The sequence below is a fragment of the Cyprinodon variegatus genome, unplaced genomic scaffold (genome assembly GCF_000732505.1).
Source record: "Cyprinodon variegatus isolate N-32 unplaced genomic scaffold, C_variegatus-1.0 Scaffold604, whole genome shotgun sequence".
Taxonomy (NCBI): Eukaryota; Metazoa; Chordata; class Actinopteri; order Cyprinodontiformes; family Cyprinodontidae; genus Cyprinodon; species Cyprinodon variegatus.
In genome coordinates, this window is record NW_015151057.1 from 137,178 (window position 1) to 154,145 (window position 16,968).

Genomic DNA, 16,968 nt, shown 5'->3' on the forward strand with positions numbered 1-16,968 from the left:
ACATATCACCAGAATGATTGACAGTTAGGAGGACCACTTATTTAGACGATCAACCCAGACAAACAAGATCCTCCGCTATACCTTTAAGACCAAAAAAAAAAGATATTGCAGCTGTGTTTAAAAGTATTTTGATGTTTAAGTTTGTAGTTTGTATAACCCATTGATTACAATAACAATGCATGGGTTGCTTGTTCTCGTACCCATCATTGCTGACTGTTATTCTCTGCTTGAGTGATATCACTTGATCAACCTCTTCCAGCCCATAACACAAGAAATAAAAGTTGTATGATGCATGCTGATATCTTATCATGTCAATATCAGTCTAAACTCAAAGCATGATAACTGCTTAATGCTATTTTTTTATAGGCTACAGAAAGCTTCCTTGGAAGCAGCTGTAGCAACTTATTCTTGTATGTAACTTACAAAGACTGGTGATGCTTGCAACTCCTTCAACTCTAGCAATAAGGGTTTCAACATGTAGGTTATGTTTCTCGAGATACTAAAGATCATATATAAATGAGCCAAATGTAAGTTTTTTTTTTTCAGTCTTTGCTGCTAAGTCTATCAGTAATGGGGTCATTGCTGGAGTTTTTAATATACTGCAGCTCTAATCATTTTGCAAGGCGCCACAGTTTTATACTCTAGATTCCTTGTTATTTAATTACCCTTTAAGAAGAAAAACTTTAGTCCAATTTGCAGCAGCAGCAACAGCGACATGCTGAAAACACTTTTTGCATTTAAATATCTCTTTAATATTCTGGTCCAAAGCATTTTCTGTGTTCTTTATTTCAATTTGACAAAGCTCTTAATAAAACATTTCCCAATGAGATGATTTGCATTTCCTCCCCTCCATGCTAATGTTCTTATAAGTATAATGTTGTGTTTTTTTTTCTTACCTGATGCTTCGATCGTGATTAAACATAAACAAAGGCAAATGATAACCTTTTGTTGCTCTAACAATGAAACGATCTCATCAGTAATTTAAACCAGCAGCAGAACTTTAATTAGTGCAGATGTCTGTTCCCTCTCAGTACATCTGAGGTATAAGATGTTTAAAATATGAGCAGGCTGTCCGCTGCATTTTATACCTTTACAGATTGAGATTATTTTTTTTGCATATGCTGGTTTAATTTCCTTTCTTTTTTTCTTTCTTTTTTTTTTTTACGCCATTTTTAAATAATCCTTACAGGCACTAAAGATTTATCTATCGTGGGGTATGGTCAGGATGTGGGGATGGAGCTGCTTTGATTGTGTGGAATAAAGGATGTGAGGGGATGAGCAGGCTGAGCTCAACTGTCAGACTGACACGGGGGCGCCTGTCTTTATCTTCTAACCCACTGGGGCTCATTAGCTCAGCCTGTTTACAAAGAGTGGAAGACCTCCAGGGGCTAATAATCACAGCCTACAACACCATTACCGAGAGGCTCACTGCATTGAAATAAAGCTCCCTGCATCCTTTCTTTCCTTGGAAAGCCTCGCCCTCAATGCTCACATGTTTTCTTCACACATAGTCTAAGGAATTTGTTTTCTGTTGCCAGACCAGCATTTTTTTTTTTATGGTTATCCTGCTTCAACAGCAGAGTAAACAGATTCTTAACATTTAAAACAAGTTTAGACTCATTTGAATAATTAAGTCAACCTTACTGTTTTGATTCAAAGCAGTCATTAATTTATCATAATATTTTTGGCCTCTGCTGAGAAGATAATTATTTTCTATGGTTATGTTGGTGTTTTTTTAGCTAATAATGACAATTATGCTTAATAAATATATTTGCTTAGGATAAATACATGAAACTATTGATGTCGTTAAGTCAGTCCTGCTTCAGGCTTTAGTCTGAAAAATGTCTCGTAAATAATTGAACTTATGAAGATAGTTTAAAAAAAAAAAAGGAAAATTTCAGTAAGTCTGTCCAATGTATTAAAGCCAATCTATAGCATCATTACTCAGGGTTGTATTTTAGGACTTTGTTTCAAATCAGTGTGATGTTTATGGTTTACAGCTAATGAAAAACTCAGTACACTTTGGTGTCTTTCATCTTCGTCCTGATAATACGCAATAGTTTATCTGCAGGGTTCAAATAAGGCCAATTTGTTACTCTGAAAAAAAAAATGATGCAACCATTTTTTGGCATTAACTTAATCATGTTTAGTTATTTTAACACAGTTGTTTTGTGTTAGCAGTGTAGGACATAAAACAATTGTGTTACAGTAACTACATATGATTAAGTAAATACCAAAAGCGGTTGCATTATTTTTTTCAGCGTAGCCCATAAAGCACAGTACTACTATCACCATAAAAGCAGGTATTTGTACTTTTGGCAATGTGTACAGGTCCTGCAGGAAAATTAAAAGTTAATTCTTCATTCTTAGTTAATGTTTATCAATGGAAGAAAGCATGAGGTGTTTATTTTTTCTTGTAAACTGCAGCTCTGATTTGAACTGATATTGGCCACAATCTATTCAAATATTTGCTTCACAATCCTCTCAAGGCTGCAGTTAAAAGTGCTCCTTTTCCCTCCACTGAACTTTCCAATAATGTTCTGCATACAACTTTTTCTGTGAGGATCTCTCCACATCTGCTGGTTAGCTGTCAAGTCAGCAGGTTTTGTTACCCAGAGCAAAACATTTCTGCATTAAAATTGATTGAGTGTTGGTCTTATATAATGGTCTAATTTTCTGAGGAACTGAATTTTGTATTATCTTCAGCGTTAAGCCATTAATGAACAGAAATGGTTGTTCCAAACCTATTAGTTTTGTTGTGAATAATACATGAGAGTGATTTTTTAAACTGCATTACTTATATTGATTGAAATTGAAACTTTCCACAGATATTTTAGTTCATAGAGATGGTATCTACTTTATTATAATGTAATTTGTACAAGCTTCAGTGTAAATAGTTAATCCACTTCAAAAGTTAAAGGATTAGGTTAAATCAGATCTAAGTTGCAAAAATGACTTTGAATGGTTATAAAGTTTTTATTTTCCAAAGTTGTGGTCAGACAAGTTATTTTGCAACAGCTCAACCCTTTCAACTTATCTAACATCATATATACTCCCTTGCGTGTTTTATGTGTTTTTTTTTTCTTTTTTATCAACTCATCTCCTCTCTGTTTGCTTCTCTTCCTTTTCCACGTTGTCCTCCTCCAGACCTGAGTTTCCAGACAGCAGCTCGTATTCTTGCCGCTCCCACTGTTGATGCCCTCAATGTCATGAAAGACCTGAGTCAGAACTTCCCCACCAAGGCCAGGTGCAGTAGATATTACACAATAAGCCCCGTCAGTAAAAAGTTTGTAGAAATAACAAGTTCTTGCCTTTTTCTTCTCACAGATCGATCACTAAAACAGTGGTCAACTCTGAAATCCGCAAAGAGATCGAGGAAAATCAGAAGGTAGAATTTGTTCTCTTCTTCTACTCAATTTTTTTATTCCCTCTTCTATTTTTCCCCTAACTGTTAACAGACAGGCTTTTCGTGGCCAATACCACATTTCTATGTTCTTTAACCTGCAGAATTTCACTCATTTTGATTTATTTATTGTATTTAAACTTTGACTATAATAAAAACAAGGCTGTATGATAGGGCTTCTGTATTCAAACAGGAGATAAATGGATTAAAAGATTATCCCCATTTATGCATCAAAACACATGTTCCCAATCTTGCACAGCCCTTCATTTTCCATCCGCTTATTAAAGGCTCACAAGGTACATGTTGCTGTTTGATGCATTTATAGACAATAAATACAATTTGTTGTTTTAGTGAATGGTATTACCCTCTTCATCAAAGTCTTTCATTTTAACAAAAACTTTTTATTGTGATTTCAGGAGGTACAGGTAAAATTCAATGGGAATTTTAACTGTGATCTTTTTTTTTATTGCTTTATCTTGATGTTATGCTGTCAGTGTAGTACACCCTGAAAGAAAATGGATGTAAGGGGACATTTTATGTGATGTTTATGGATTTTATCTCTTTGCTGCAATTAGTGTTTCTATTCAAGCTGATCTAATTTAATTATACTCATTAAACCGTCACATTTATTTCTAGAGGCTTACCTGCAAACCCTTATCTTTTTGTTGTTGTTGTTGGTAAGGGCTGTAATGCATAAAAGAAAAAAAGGTGCATTATTGTTTTACATGGATTGAGAAGCCTTGAATGTATCGAAGTGTATGTTGCCAATAGGGGCTCACCAATCAATTGGCCTGTTCCCTTAATTCTTGGTGGTTTTATCACCAGAATTATCGTTTTATTGCTGTTTGAGAGCCATAAATCATTTGCAGTTGAAATAATTTTAAATGATTTGATTGGTATTGTTTAATGTTATTCAGTAAAATATAATTGGAACACTGAAGGTGAAGTTTAACCTATTATATTTACCTTATATCCACTGACATTAACTAAATTTAGAATCGGTAGGTCAGGCTCTTTAAAACTCAGTGATGACAAAAGAACGCTGTAATAGTTCTGCTTCTGGTATTCAATCTTTATCAAAATATGGCAAAATACTCAGGAAAAAGCCTAAAGGTATCTGCTGTTTGTTGATTTGAGTTTCTTTGCTAACAAGCTATGCTATATGTTTGCTCAACCCGTTCTGTGTTTAGAAAAGACTTTTCCTCCTTTGAGGAAGAGGTCGATGCATCTGATCATCCATCAGGCCCCTAAAATGTTTTCTTTCCAAATAATTAAAAGGTGTCTTTTTTTATTAGTGGTTATATTTTTAAAAAAATACTTCAAGGATCAGCTTATTTTAAGGATTGCAGCTAATGATTAATTTAGAAATTGATCATTCTGTCTTTGTTTTGTTTTTATGACAATTGTTTGAATATTTGGATAAAAAGAGTGGCTAATTCTGCAGACATTTCATTAAACACTTTTTTTTTTTTTTCCGTCAAACTAAAAAGAAATGCTAACAAATGTACACCTGCACTGTAGAGTGGAGGGTTCTGTTAGTGCAGGTTTGTGGTAGAATCAGCTTTTAAAGCCTTTTTATTTTGTAGTAAAAACACCTTTTTGTTCCCAGTATCTTTAAAATGCACATTAAATGCAAAAATGTGTATATTTTTGGTGCAATATTTGCTTAACTTCTGCTTTAAGTTGGACCTTCTTTTAAAAAATGTCTTGCCTTGGATGGTCCATACATCATGACAGGATAATTTGATCGCTAATTTGGTTCAGTACTATTTCAGCTATCGATTCATCTTATATAGTGGTTCACACCCCATCCTTTATATTCTTTGGACTTTTAAAAATAATACATCTTTTGTATGTATATATGTATATGTACATGTTTTATTCCTTTATTTTTATTTCTCCAGGTCGGGTTAATGTTGTGATCTAGAGGTTTGTTTGCTCGTGAGAAAGGTAGATGTGAAGTTGAAAGGAAAACTCAAAGAAAAGCTAGAAGAATTTACACCATCTTTATTGAAACTGCTGAGTGCTAAATTGAGTGTATAGAAGCAGCAGGTGCATTTTGAGCTTTTTGGATTTTTTTCTTTTTTGTCTGAATAAAAACTCTGTAAGGAGCTATTTTTCGCCTCCAATTTGCACACGTTCGGCTCTCAAGGGATCCTGGTTGAGGGGGAAAAATGCCTGCAGTGCTCATTTTCACTTTGATGAGAGCATTTATAAAGCAGTCCAATTAAAGGGAAATATTGCTGCAGGTTTTTTTTATATATACATAAAATATATAGACATTTATTCTACAAAGAAGGAAGGTTTATCTGGCTTTAGTTTCTTAGACTGAATATATTTTTACTACTAGCTTGTAAATATTTCAAGATAAGCCGAATAGGAAATACCTTTAAAAGCATTCACAACCCTTGACTTTTTCAATTACATCTTCAATGTGTTTTACATGGATTTTATGCCATAGAGAAAATCAAAGTAATGCATCATTGTAAAGCTTAAGAAAAATTGGGTTTTCAAATGTGGAAATTTGCTAATACCCCCAAATTACATCCAGTATAACCTCATTGCTTTCAAAGGTGGTAAATCTGTCTGTGTGAAACATTGGCATCAAGCTTTTAACATTTATAGGCTTATTGGAAAACTCTGGCGAAGTAGTCATCATGAGGACCAGGGAAAGAAACAAACAGGTCAGGATTAGATCTGAAAATACTCCACATTAAGAACATCTCACCTGCTCAGTCAATCTATAATCTATCTGTTGGGCTAAAAATAGCCGTCCATGTGGACTGAAAGGCTGAACAAGAAAACAAATAATCAGGAATTTAACCCATAGGAACCAGGTTAAAACTGAGTTGTAAAGATCCAGAGCTAAGGCAGGAGAATCTGGTGGACAAATATTACATGATGACTTTACACATTCAGCTCTGATGGAAGATTGGCAAGAAGAAAGCTGCTGCAGGAAAAAAGCCACAAAGCTTGCCACGGTCTAGAGAGCAACGTAAACTTGTAAAAAAGACGCTATTAATGATGTATGTAGTGGAAACAACAGGGAAACACGGTAGTGGCAGCATAATGCTTTTCCTCTGCAGGAACTGGGAATGTTGATCCATACAGAGCTGTAGTAGAATGAAAGAGTTAAAGCCTATTCATGTTGGATTTAGAAAACAGCTGTTTTAAGACCTAAAAGAGATGCTCTTCATTCATTCTGACAGTTTCAGTTAATTTGTAAAGAAAATGGATTTTTTTAAAAAAGTATTAGTCTTGTCCTAAAAGGTCTCCAACTGCTAATGCAGCAAAAGGTTTTAAAAGTTAAAAAATTGTTTTATTTTCTTTCTGCCACAATAATTGAAAACACATCTGCATTTCTGGTTTTAAAGTGACAAAGCGTGGAAAAGGTCAAGGGTTATGGATGCTTTTTCAAGCACTGTGTTTGTTTTCCTGCTGATATGATGACCCAGTAAAGAGAAGAGCATCATTAGAGCTTGAACTCGCACTCAGAGCTCCTCAGCCCTCCCAGCTTCAATCTGCAGGGAAACATATCAAAATATGAACTGCTCCTCCTGTTGTTGTTTGTTCTCGTCACCTTTTGTTATGCGATGAATTGCAAACAGCTTCTGACTTGAAAAAGCTTTCATTTTTTGACGTGTTTGGCATCGCCCTGCTAATAATGGAACAGGTAATCACCCTTTTTCTTCTTTTTTTTTTGTTCCCTGTCGATGCCTCTTCACTCTGCCTCCTCACGCCTCCTGACTCCTGGCGCTCCTCTCACATTATCTCGGCGTGCAGAAGACAGGAGTTCAGGTCGGCGGCGGGGGTGTGCAGACAGACGTCCTAATTACTGAATCGGTGATTCATTCAGCAGGCGCTGTGCGTCCTGCTGCAAGAAATGATTATTGATTGGAGCAGTTTGGACACCAGCTTGCTTCCAGACACTTCTCTCTGTCACATACACACACAGGAAGAGCTTAACTGGGATGAGCAATATTTGTGTTAATCATGTCTTGTTGTAATTGCAGTGCCTGAAGTATGATTAATCTGATGTCTTTGTCTTTCCGTAATGAGATTTGACTGCGCCAGAATGACTTGGAGCTCCTCTTTCTCCTCCACAGACACAAACACTCACATTTCTTCCTAGCCTAGCAGACACTCGCACCTTTTTTTTTCTCTCTCTAATAATTAGATTTGTATAGCGTGGGCTCAGATTGCTAGAAAAACACTGAACAGAGCTGTCAGGCCTCGTTTGGAGCCGTCAGCCTGCCTCGTTATCGCACCGCAATGACCGTTGCATCTAGTTTACAGTATAATTGACTGTGCAAAGGGAGGTTTTTGACGTTGCACGATGCAAACCGCCAGGCTGGTGTTAGACGAGGAGTTTCGGCGTTTGATGTGAACAGGCCGTTTAGTCACTTTTGACATTTCTCTCTGTAGTTTTTCAAAGGAACGCTGGGATTGCAGCCTGGAGACTCAGCCCTGTTCATCAACGGGCTGCACATAAATCTGGACACACAAGACATCTTCAGGTACTAACAGCCTCTGATATGACTTGGCTGTGATTCTGACTTCAGTGCGTTAACCTTTCTAGTTGATAATTAATACATGATATTCAAATTGAGAAAACATTTAAAGTAAAAGACTAACATATAACTGTGGGTAAACTATAAGGAACATAATTATAGTATTTGGTATGAAAGAATTTTTATTTACAGATTATATAAAAACTGTGGAGTGCTTTTGATTTCAGACAACCTAAATCAGCAGAAAATTTTCTTGTGTTTGTTTTTTTTTGGTGGTTTGTTTCCATCGACTTTGCACATCTGGAGACATGATAAGCACAGAACGGATGTAGGCCATCTTTGAATAGTTATTTTCCATTTTAACTGCCGGGATATTCCAATGCTTATAACATTGGAATATCACAGCAGTTTATAACCCCCAGATGCCAATGATAGTTTAAATTTATGGATGCTAGATTTTTCCAGTTACAGGTGAGAAAGTTTCATTTTCTTTGACAGACTCTCTAATTTAAGCTGTGAATCTCTGCAGCTCCCCCAGAGGTACCACAGGCCTCACTGGGAAATTAGTCTATAAAATCAATAAATCAAATTATCTGTTTAGAAAGATTACATTTTGGGAAAAAAAAAATGTTTTCCAGTTCATCGCTTTTTTCCACCTAGATGTGTATTTATAACTGATAAATTAGCTGACTGTAACACCACTAGCTACAAACATTTAGTTTGTTATATTTCCATTCTTTGTTGTGAATCATTGTTTTGATGATGGAACTCATGTATTTTCACAGTTGCCCTTTAAATTAAGGTAATCTCACAAAGGGAATGATTGACATAAAAGCTGGTTAATGAAAAGAAAAGGTTTTGCTATTTTTTTTTTTTTTTTTAATTAAACTTGAGGGAGGTTCGATTTTTAAGCCACTTTTCCCAGTCTTCGTTTGTACCATACTTTGTCTCTATTTTGGATGACGATTATAGCAGTGATCTAAACTTTAATTCTTTACTACTTTATCCCCATCCTGCCTACCGTGTCCCTTTGTCCACCATGCTTTGGGTTTTATTACAGGGTTTCAGAAGAAAATACAAATGCTTGCCACATGCATATTTTTTTTATTTTCTTACAGCATCTCATTTTCCTTACAGTCACTTGAAATCCAAAGTAGACACATATGTTTTCTTGTAATATAAAAAAATTTGATTTTTTTTTTTAACAGTTTGTGGAAAATGTTTGTAGTTTTTTTATTTGATCTCATTAGGGACTGAAATTAGCCCAGATTTAAGTTATTCTTGTATTCTAAAAATAGAAGTAAATGCTTAGTTGGAGAACCTGCTGCAGATAACCATGACCTAACCTGTTACTCACTGTTACTGACAGTGTGCTGGACGTGCTACGCAGTGAAGCACGGGTGATGGAGGGGCTTCGTTCCCTCCTCATTGAGACACCCTACATCCACGACATCCTGAAGCTCAACGTCCAGCCGTCTGATTCTGATTTTGCAGTTGATATTCGCAACCCTGCCATCTGTGTAAGATCACTGGAGAATATCCCTCCTCTGGGGAATCTTCACTCATCAAATTCTTCCTATTTATGTCCCTGGTTAAAGCTATCAAAAGTCAGAAATAAGTATTTATTATCAACTTAACAACAATTTTGGTCAATCTTTTCCTTTGCTTCTCCTGTTTTAGTGGATCAACAACCTGGAGACTGACCACAGGTACAGCTCGTGGCCTTACAACGTGCAGGAGCTGCTCAGACCGACTTTCCCAGGAGTCATCAGGCAAATCTGCAAGAACTTCCACAACCTCGTAAGAGTGCTGTAGAGTAATTAACAGCAGACTAAGTCTGTTTAAATCAGTGTGAAAAGCAATGTTTTGTTTCTTTTTGCAGGTTATTATTCTGGATCCAACCCAGGAGAACGCTGCTGAACTGCTGAGCGTGGCAGAGATGTTTTACTCCAACAACATCCCACTCAGGTCGGTGTTTGTGCCAGGTAGAGAAATATAGCCTGGAAACATCTTTAACTAGTTAAATCTAAGAAGCTCTCTCAACATGAAAGGTCGTTTCACTGAGTCTGAACGGGTTAAGTGTTTCCTTTATGGATAAGGCATTATGTGTAGGTGGAGAAGGAAGGGCATTCTGTGAATTTTGTTGAATTTGCTGCTCTCTGCGATCCAGAATCGGACTGGTGTTTGTAGTTTCGGATGAAGACGACGTAGACGGCATGCAGGATGCAGGCGTGGCACTTGTACGAGCCTATAACTACATCACAGACGAGGTGGACAGCCACAGCGCTTTTGAAGCGGTCATCTCTGTGAGTATTTGTCTCAAAATCTCTCCCCCAGTTCTCCCTCCACTGTTTAATCCTGCGTTTTTGATTCTGCTTGCCTCGTCGTCCTTCCCTATCAGATGTTTAACCGTGTGGTGACCGGTGGAAAGCTGAGTGTTGGAGATGTTGTCAAAGTGCTGGAGAAGAGATTTCCCTATGTGGAGGTCAGCAGTGTCCTTGGAGCTGATTCTAGCTACGACAACAACAGGAAGGTAAATTATTGGCTTCACTTTAAATGGATGAAATTTTTCTGTTGACTTTAACATCATGACATAGGATCATTTTTCCTGTACCTGCATTAGGTTACAGGGTATTGATCTGCCACTGAAATTAAGTGTTAAATAAATCCACTATCCAATCAAAAAAATCCTACTCTCTCTGAACTTCTAGTGTTTTTTGTCCGCTTATATAAGTACTGTTTTAGTATTAATACAAATTCAGTAGGCTCTCTATCTTGTTAATTTGATTAAAGCCAAAGTTTTGACATACTCCTAATTCCAAGTAGTCAATAAATAAAAGTAGATTTTGGTTTTAAATTAGCTGCTGATTCAGAATTTGCCTTTTTGTTTTGTGCTTTGCCTTTTGTAAATTTTTTAGACACAAACTGACTTTTTCCTTCCAGGAAGGAAAGGCGTACTATGAGCAAACAGGAGTGGGCCCTCTGCCGGTGGTGATGTACAACGGCATCCCTTACCAGCGGGACCAGCTGGACCCTGATGAACTGGAAACCACCACGATGCAGAAAATCCTGGAAACTACTTCTTTCTATCAGAGAGCAGTCTACTTGGTAGGTTGCAGCACACAATCTATTGTAACGGGTATCAGGCCATTAAAATAATATTCCTCTTTTGATATAAAGCCAGTGTAGATGTCTAAGGTTGTTATACCAAGTATATATTTGAGTAACATACTCCTAGTCAACATTGTACATTTAAAACTAATGGACAGTCCTATGTAAGTATCATGAGTGCCATTCCTACTGAAATCCTGGGATTTAAATATCTGGATTTTTTAAAAACCTTTTTTTTAACCTAGGTAAAAATAATCTCAAGTAATTGTTTTACTTTCTTTTGTTCACTGCTCTGAAAGGGTATGAAATATATATATTTTTTGGAATCTGCTTAATGACATGTGGGGATGTTGTAGAGAAATCTGCACTACACCTCCACTCCAGCAGGTGGCAGCATAAGAAACCAAAGGGGGAAAAAGAGAGGAAATCCATATTTTTCTTCTTTTTTTTTTTCCCACAAAAAACAAGATGTAGAACATACAATTAATGAAGCAATGTGTGCCTGTTTTTTAAATTTTTTTCCATACTTTTACGAAAAGTTTGCTTAAATATGGCGAATGAGTGCTAATTGGAACACAACAAGGAAGGGTCCACCAATCGTTGCTTAGTACAGCGTTTCCCAACCTTTTTTGGGTTGTGTACCCCTTTTTGGCATTTTCTTTGACCATGGGTACCCCTCTGAGTCAAAAGTAATGATGATTGTGCAAAAATGGAACGTACAATTACTAAAATAAAGACTATTTTACTTTTAATTTGAGCATTTAATTTTTTTTATAATTTTATGTTTTCCATCTGAAAAAAAAATTGTCTCGAAGTTAGTAAGGAATTGAAATAGATACAAAATAAAATCATATTATAAACCTGTATTCATAAAACTGGAGCTCCTCTGTAGCCTGGGTGCCATTCCGAACTTAGTCCCGCCCACAAGGTTTGAGGTTGGGAAGTTCGGTCTGGCTCTGCTCCATAGTAGCGCGAGTATTATCGCCCACCCTCTGGCGATCCAATCAAATTGTCAGGGCGGGCTTTATACTATGATGGACAGATGATCAACAGTAACGTAATCAACCACGTGACCAAAGCGCGCTTGGGTGACAACAACAATGGCTGCCGCTGGAGAGTTTAGGTGAGTAGATTCTGCTATTAGGTCTGTTCTAGAAGATATCGACAGCAAATTAATTTTAAAAGAGGAACAGAGAAACGCGATCAAGGCTCATCTTCTTATTCTAGGCGTGAAACTGCACTCTTTGATTTTTGTTGACAACAACTATGCGTTGCTTAACATAAGTCACGTACTCCGTTGCTCTTATTGGTTGTACGTCTGTCCAATTGAGTGCAGAGGCATTTTTTTTCCTGGTTCGTTCAAAACACGCCCCATAATCACAGCTCTATGGAGCAGTATCAGACTCATATTCTGACTAGAATTGAGTAGGACTACGTCAGGCTAGCTCCTCTGATCAACTCCCTTATAAATACAATTAAACTTGATGAATTGGGATCAGAACGCAAAACAAAAAATATAGTCAGACTGAATTAAGCATGTTTACTTCTTTATCAGCGAGACACCTGAGCTGCTTTGATGAGCTTTAATAGTTCAGTTTGAAAAATGTTACTACCTAAGAAATAAATTATTTTTATATACCCCTTGCAATGCTCTCGCGGACCACTACCCACGGTTGAGAAACACTCGTTTAGCACATGGCTGCACTCAACTGTTCCAGAATAATCTTTAAGCCCTTTTTTCCTCAGATTAGGAGCTTTTATTTGGGGAAGAACGAGCAATGAGCTTTATTTGTATTTTTTCGGGGGGTTTTCCCTGTTGACTTGCCAGGTATGACGGATGTGAAGTAGCAGTAATTTATTCTGTCATAAATGCCATTAATATGCACTGTCCCTTTTAAATGGGTACAAAAAAAAACCAAATAACAGCTGAAAGTTCCTGCAGTGGTAATGGGGTTTGTGGTGCTTCTCTTCAGATACAGCAGGGTAATTGGTCAAGGTATAAATACAGGGAAACTTTAAGAACCCTGTAAGAAGTTCACTCTATGGCAGGACTAGACTCTAAATCAGCAGCCAAGGTATCAGTTGAATGGTTTAGATCAGAGGTGTCTGTTTCAGCTTTACAAAAGTTTGTATGCAGCATATTGGATCAGATGCAGGGTTCATTAGTAGGAATATGGAAAACCTGATGCCATGCTGAGGAGGTAATTTGGCCGTTTTGTTGGAGTAAAAACCCTTCAAAGTCACGCAGGGTATTGGCTCTTAAAACCGGTCCTGGTTCAAACCAAGACAAACTCATACGTTATAATGACCAAGTCAAAGTCCACTTCTAAACTCAATTAAAAATTGAAAAGAAAACTGCTGTTCACTCACAGGTGTTCTATAAAAAATGTGACTAAAAAGGAGAGGTAAAAATCTGTCTTTTGATCTGTAAGTATAAAAAAATAGGTGTTTCTAAAAAGTGTTATATTTGGCAGCTGAATTCAAACAGAAAAGAACTATGTAACACTATGTTCTATCTATCTTCCCATTGCTTTGTACGTAAAGGGTGGCCATGTTGTAAGGCGGCTTATTTTCTCGCTTTTAGCCCTTTTTTTATTGAGTCTCATCAAAAACAGCTTGATTCTGATGATCATTTTCTGACCGGCATAGTGAGAGCATTGATGTTGGATGATTTTTCTTTGCTGGAGTTCACATCAAATAAATCTATTTTAAATGACAGAAAAGGTCAGAAAGTCTTAAAATGTTTTTAAGTTGTTGGAAAAGCTGAATTATTTTTCATTGTTTTGGGGGATTTGTTTCTAAGATAATTGATGTGTTTGGCATGCAGGATGTCTATGAACCATCTGTCATATTTGCTCTTTTAAAATCATCTCATCATTCACATGAGCCAAGTATTTATTTTAAGAAATGGCTTTTTCAGAAACAGACATGTACTGAGCTGAATCTAGGAGGTGTGCTGATCAACACGGTTTTCGTCTTGATTTTCTTCTCTTTACTGCTGAACTTTAACTTGAAGGAAAACTTAAATAAATGCACCGTCTCTGTGGCTTTTAAGCCTGGAAAGTCTGCAAAATAGTAGATGATACATCACTGTCAGCTCTGCAGCAACAGTGAAAAACACCCTCAGTAAATCACAGCTTTACCCATCCTAACTCCAGGTCGTAAACTGTCTTGCAGGGGGAGCTGGCCACAGATCACGACGTCGTGGACTTCATCATGAACCAGCCCAATGTCGTTCCTCGCATAAACTCCAGAGTTCTGTCCACCAGCAGAACCTACCTGGACCTGTCCAATACGAGTGAGTTGTCAATAGGCACCCGCTACTGGGTAGATGCAGGTAAATTTATCAACCCTGAAGACACAGGAGCGAGTTAGCTATTTAAACAGAAAAGTGTTCGGTTTGTAACAGTGAATCCAAGACTGCAGCAAATGACACCTTCTTGTTAAATAAAACTTTCAATTGAAATTACTAGTGGGACTTGATTCAAAATTTTGATAGAGTTAATTACAGGCCCTGCAATTAATTAATCGCATTTTTATCAAAATTACAAAATAAACCACCTTTTCAATTCTAAGATCCCTTTCCTCTTCAACTGTTGAATAATTATATATATATATATATATATAAAACACACCATAAATCGAATCTAACTATTTAGTCATCAGATTGGGCAAAAGTTATAATATTTTACCTTATTTTTTCTTTAGAAACGCCTAAAACTCCTTCTATAGATGTGTGAACAGTCCATCACAGTGGAGATGTGTGGTGAATATTTGCTCTTTTGCTGCTGTGGCTAATAAGATGTTTGTACAGTTTAAACTTTAACCTCGGGTAATAACCCATATTAGTGCTTTGTATTTCCATTTCTTTTCATTAGCATTTTGTGCTTAAGCGAAACAAAATCCAGCAACCCTTCTCTATGGATCTGGTGCTCTAAAGTGTTATTGAATTTTTTCATCCTCTGTCTGCTCTGATGAAGATTCACTTTAAGAATGCCAAATGCTTCAAGTGGCCGGCCGCAACAGCAGGGCGGTTCTAAATATTCTCCTGTTTCCTGGTGGCACTCTATACTATGTATTAAATTAAGTTTTCTTCACCAGATGCTCTAATGTAGAGATGGACTGATACAGGTCTTTTTAAGGCCAACGCAAAATGTGCTCCTTATTACTATTATTTTCTTATTGGTGAGGTCTTTTGACCGATATTGATTTCTGTACCTCCGTTTACGTCCAAAGAATGGCATAATGACAACAAATTTTACACAAGTCTCATTTTAAACATAAATTCATATGTATTAAGAAATCATAGAAAATGAAGGGAGCAGAAAAGGTGCGTCTCTTGTGATCTCAAGGCATGGCTTATAAATACACTGGCACTATTTGCCCTACAAAAAGAAATATGTTAATATCAGCAATCCAACGTATCAGCCTATCTGTAGTCTATTGAGCCTAGGAGAAATAAAACTGTGTGTGTATGTGTATATATATATATATATATATATATATATATGTGTGCATGCATTTTGTTGGAATGGATTTAATGGATAATTGAAATGGATGTAGTTTTGTTCAGAGTATCTAAAGACTGATGTGTTGGAAATGTAAATATGACGTCCACTATACCTAATTTACCTTCTGTTGTTTTTCTCTGTTCACTTGAACCTCTTCAGTGTCCATCTTTTGTTTTTCCCTGAACTTTGTGCAGACAATTACTTTATCGACGATTACGCTCGTTTCTCCACCCTGGACACAAAGGAGAAGAGCACAGCTGTTGCCAACAGCATGAACTACATGGCTAAGAAAGGTAAAGGCAAAACACAACAAGAAAACTAATAACATAGTTTGTCTTTCACATTTTTTATTGTTCTAATGCAGAAAACTCAACCATCCTCAAGGCTTAACCCTTGTTTGTTTTTGCTGTCCTGTCCTCCTCCGCTCTTTATTTCTGCATTGTTAAAAATGTCCCTGCTTCAGGGATGGCCTCCACCAGCAGACATGGTAAAATCCTCCTTGTTCTCCACATTATTCCCTCTCCTACTTCACTTGCTCTTTTTTTTTTATATCAAACACTTTGCTGGCTTTCTTTTTGCATTACTCCATCTGCAATGCATCTCTCAGAGGACGCTAGTGACTAATGATGCATGTGAATATTGTCCCAGAGTATTAAAATGTGTTTATGCTAGTGCCAGTGATCTACCATTTACATATAGTATTCACTGAGACTGCATGAGAGTTTATTCAGTTGCTGCATGTACATATATAAGGGTGCATTAATAATAAATCAAAAATATATATATATGATTAATAAACTCTTTTTCATATTTTTTCATCAGGCTAATAAATTCTACTTTCAGCTACTGATATAATGAATAAATTACGATTTATCTGTAAATATGGATAATTTATGTCACAAAAGGGGCAATGCCTACTTCAGTTTACCCACTAAATACAAACTGCTTGACTAAGTCTCAAGACTTACTAAACAAATCTTAGATTTTTTTTTTTTTTAAATTAATAGATTTTGCATTAACATGGAGTATGCATCTTAACAAAAGAAGGATCCGGAAAATTCTGTTGTGGTCATTTGTTGCCCTCCAAGCTAACAAAGCTTCCAATGTGAACGGCACAATAAATGTGGACAAGTGTTGGCACAGCTGGTAAAAGAAGTGTTGAAAGCCTGAAAATGAATCTTCTGTTAGCTACACTGACGTCATCTCTCACTGTAAAATATAGAAGCATTTATTTCAAGTATATCTACTCTGGAGAAAATAATCTCATAAGAAGAAGCCTTTTCTGTTACAGTTTGATTCTACTAGTTTTTTTTTTCTAAAATAAAATACTTGAAGCTTTTTTAGTAATATTATTTAGGTTTATTAGAACCTATTAAACTTTAATATAGTCATGTCTTATTTACCTGGGCTTTATATCCAACCAGGTACAGAT

The 16,968-nt window shown here is 36.5% G+C and overlaps 1 protein-coding gene across 4 annotated transcripts in view; it reads left to right on the top strand.

Moving 5' to 3' along the window:
* The window catches only part of uggt1 (UDP-glucose glycoprotein glucosyltransferase 1), a 37,939-nt gene that overhangs the window by 9,396 nt on the left and 11,575 nt on the right, over positions 1–16,968 (top strand). Inside the window, exons 10-21 of one of the 4 annotated variants that reach the window (XM_015392725.1) lie at positions 3,148–3,247; positions 3,328–3,388; positions 7,829–7,920; positions 9,284–9,434; positions 9,595–9,714; positions 9,797–9,882; positions 10,085–10,220; positions 10,316–10,447; positions 10,858–11,022; positions 14,203–14,362; positions 15,731–15,829; positions 16,000–16,023. In XM_015392725.1, the coding sequence (XP_015248211.1) occupies positions 3,148–3,247; positions 3,328–3,388; positions 7,829–7,920; positions 9,284–9,434; positions 9,595–9,714; positions 9,797–9,882; positions 10,085–10,220; positions 10,316–10,447; positions 10,858–11,022; positions 14,203–14,362; positions 15,731–15,829; positions 16,000–16,023 (1,326 nt within the window). The remainder of the gene's footprint in view (positions 1–3,147; positions 3,248–3,327; positions 3,389–7,828; positions 7,921–9,283; positions 9,435–9,594; positions 9,715–9,796; positions 9,883–10,084; positions 10,221–10,315; positions 10,448–10,857; positions 11,023–14,202; positions 14,363–15,730; positions 15,830–15,999; positions 16,024–16,968) is intronic. The other 3 variants (XM_015392727.1, XM_015392726.1, XM_015392729.1) reach the window with 3 other exon arrangements.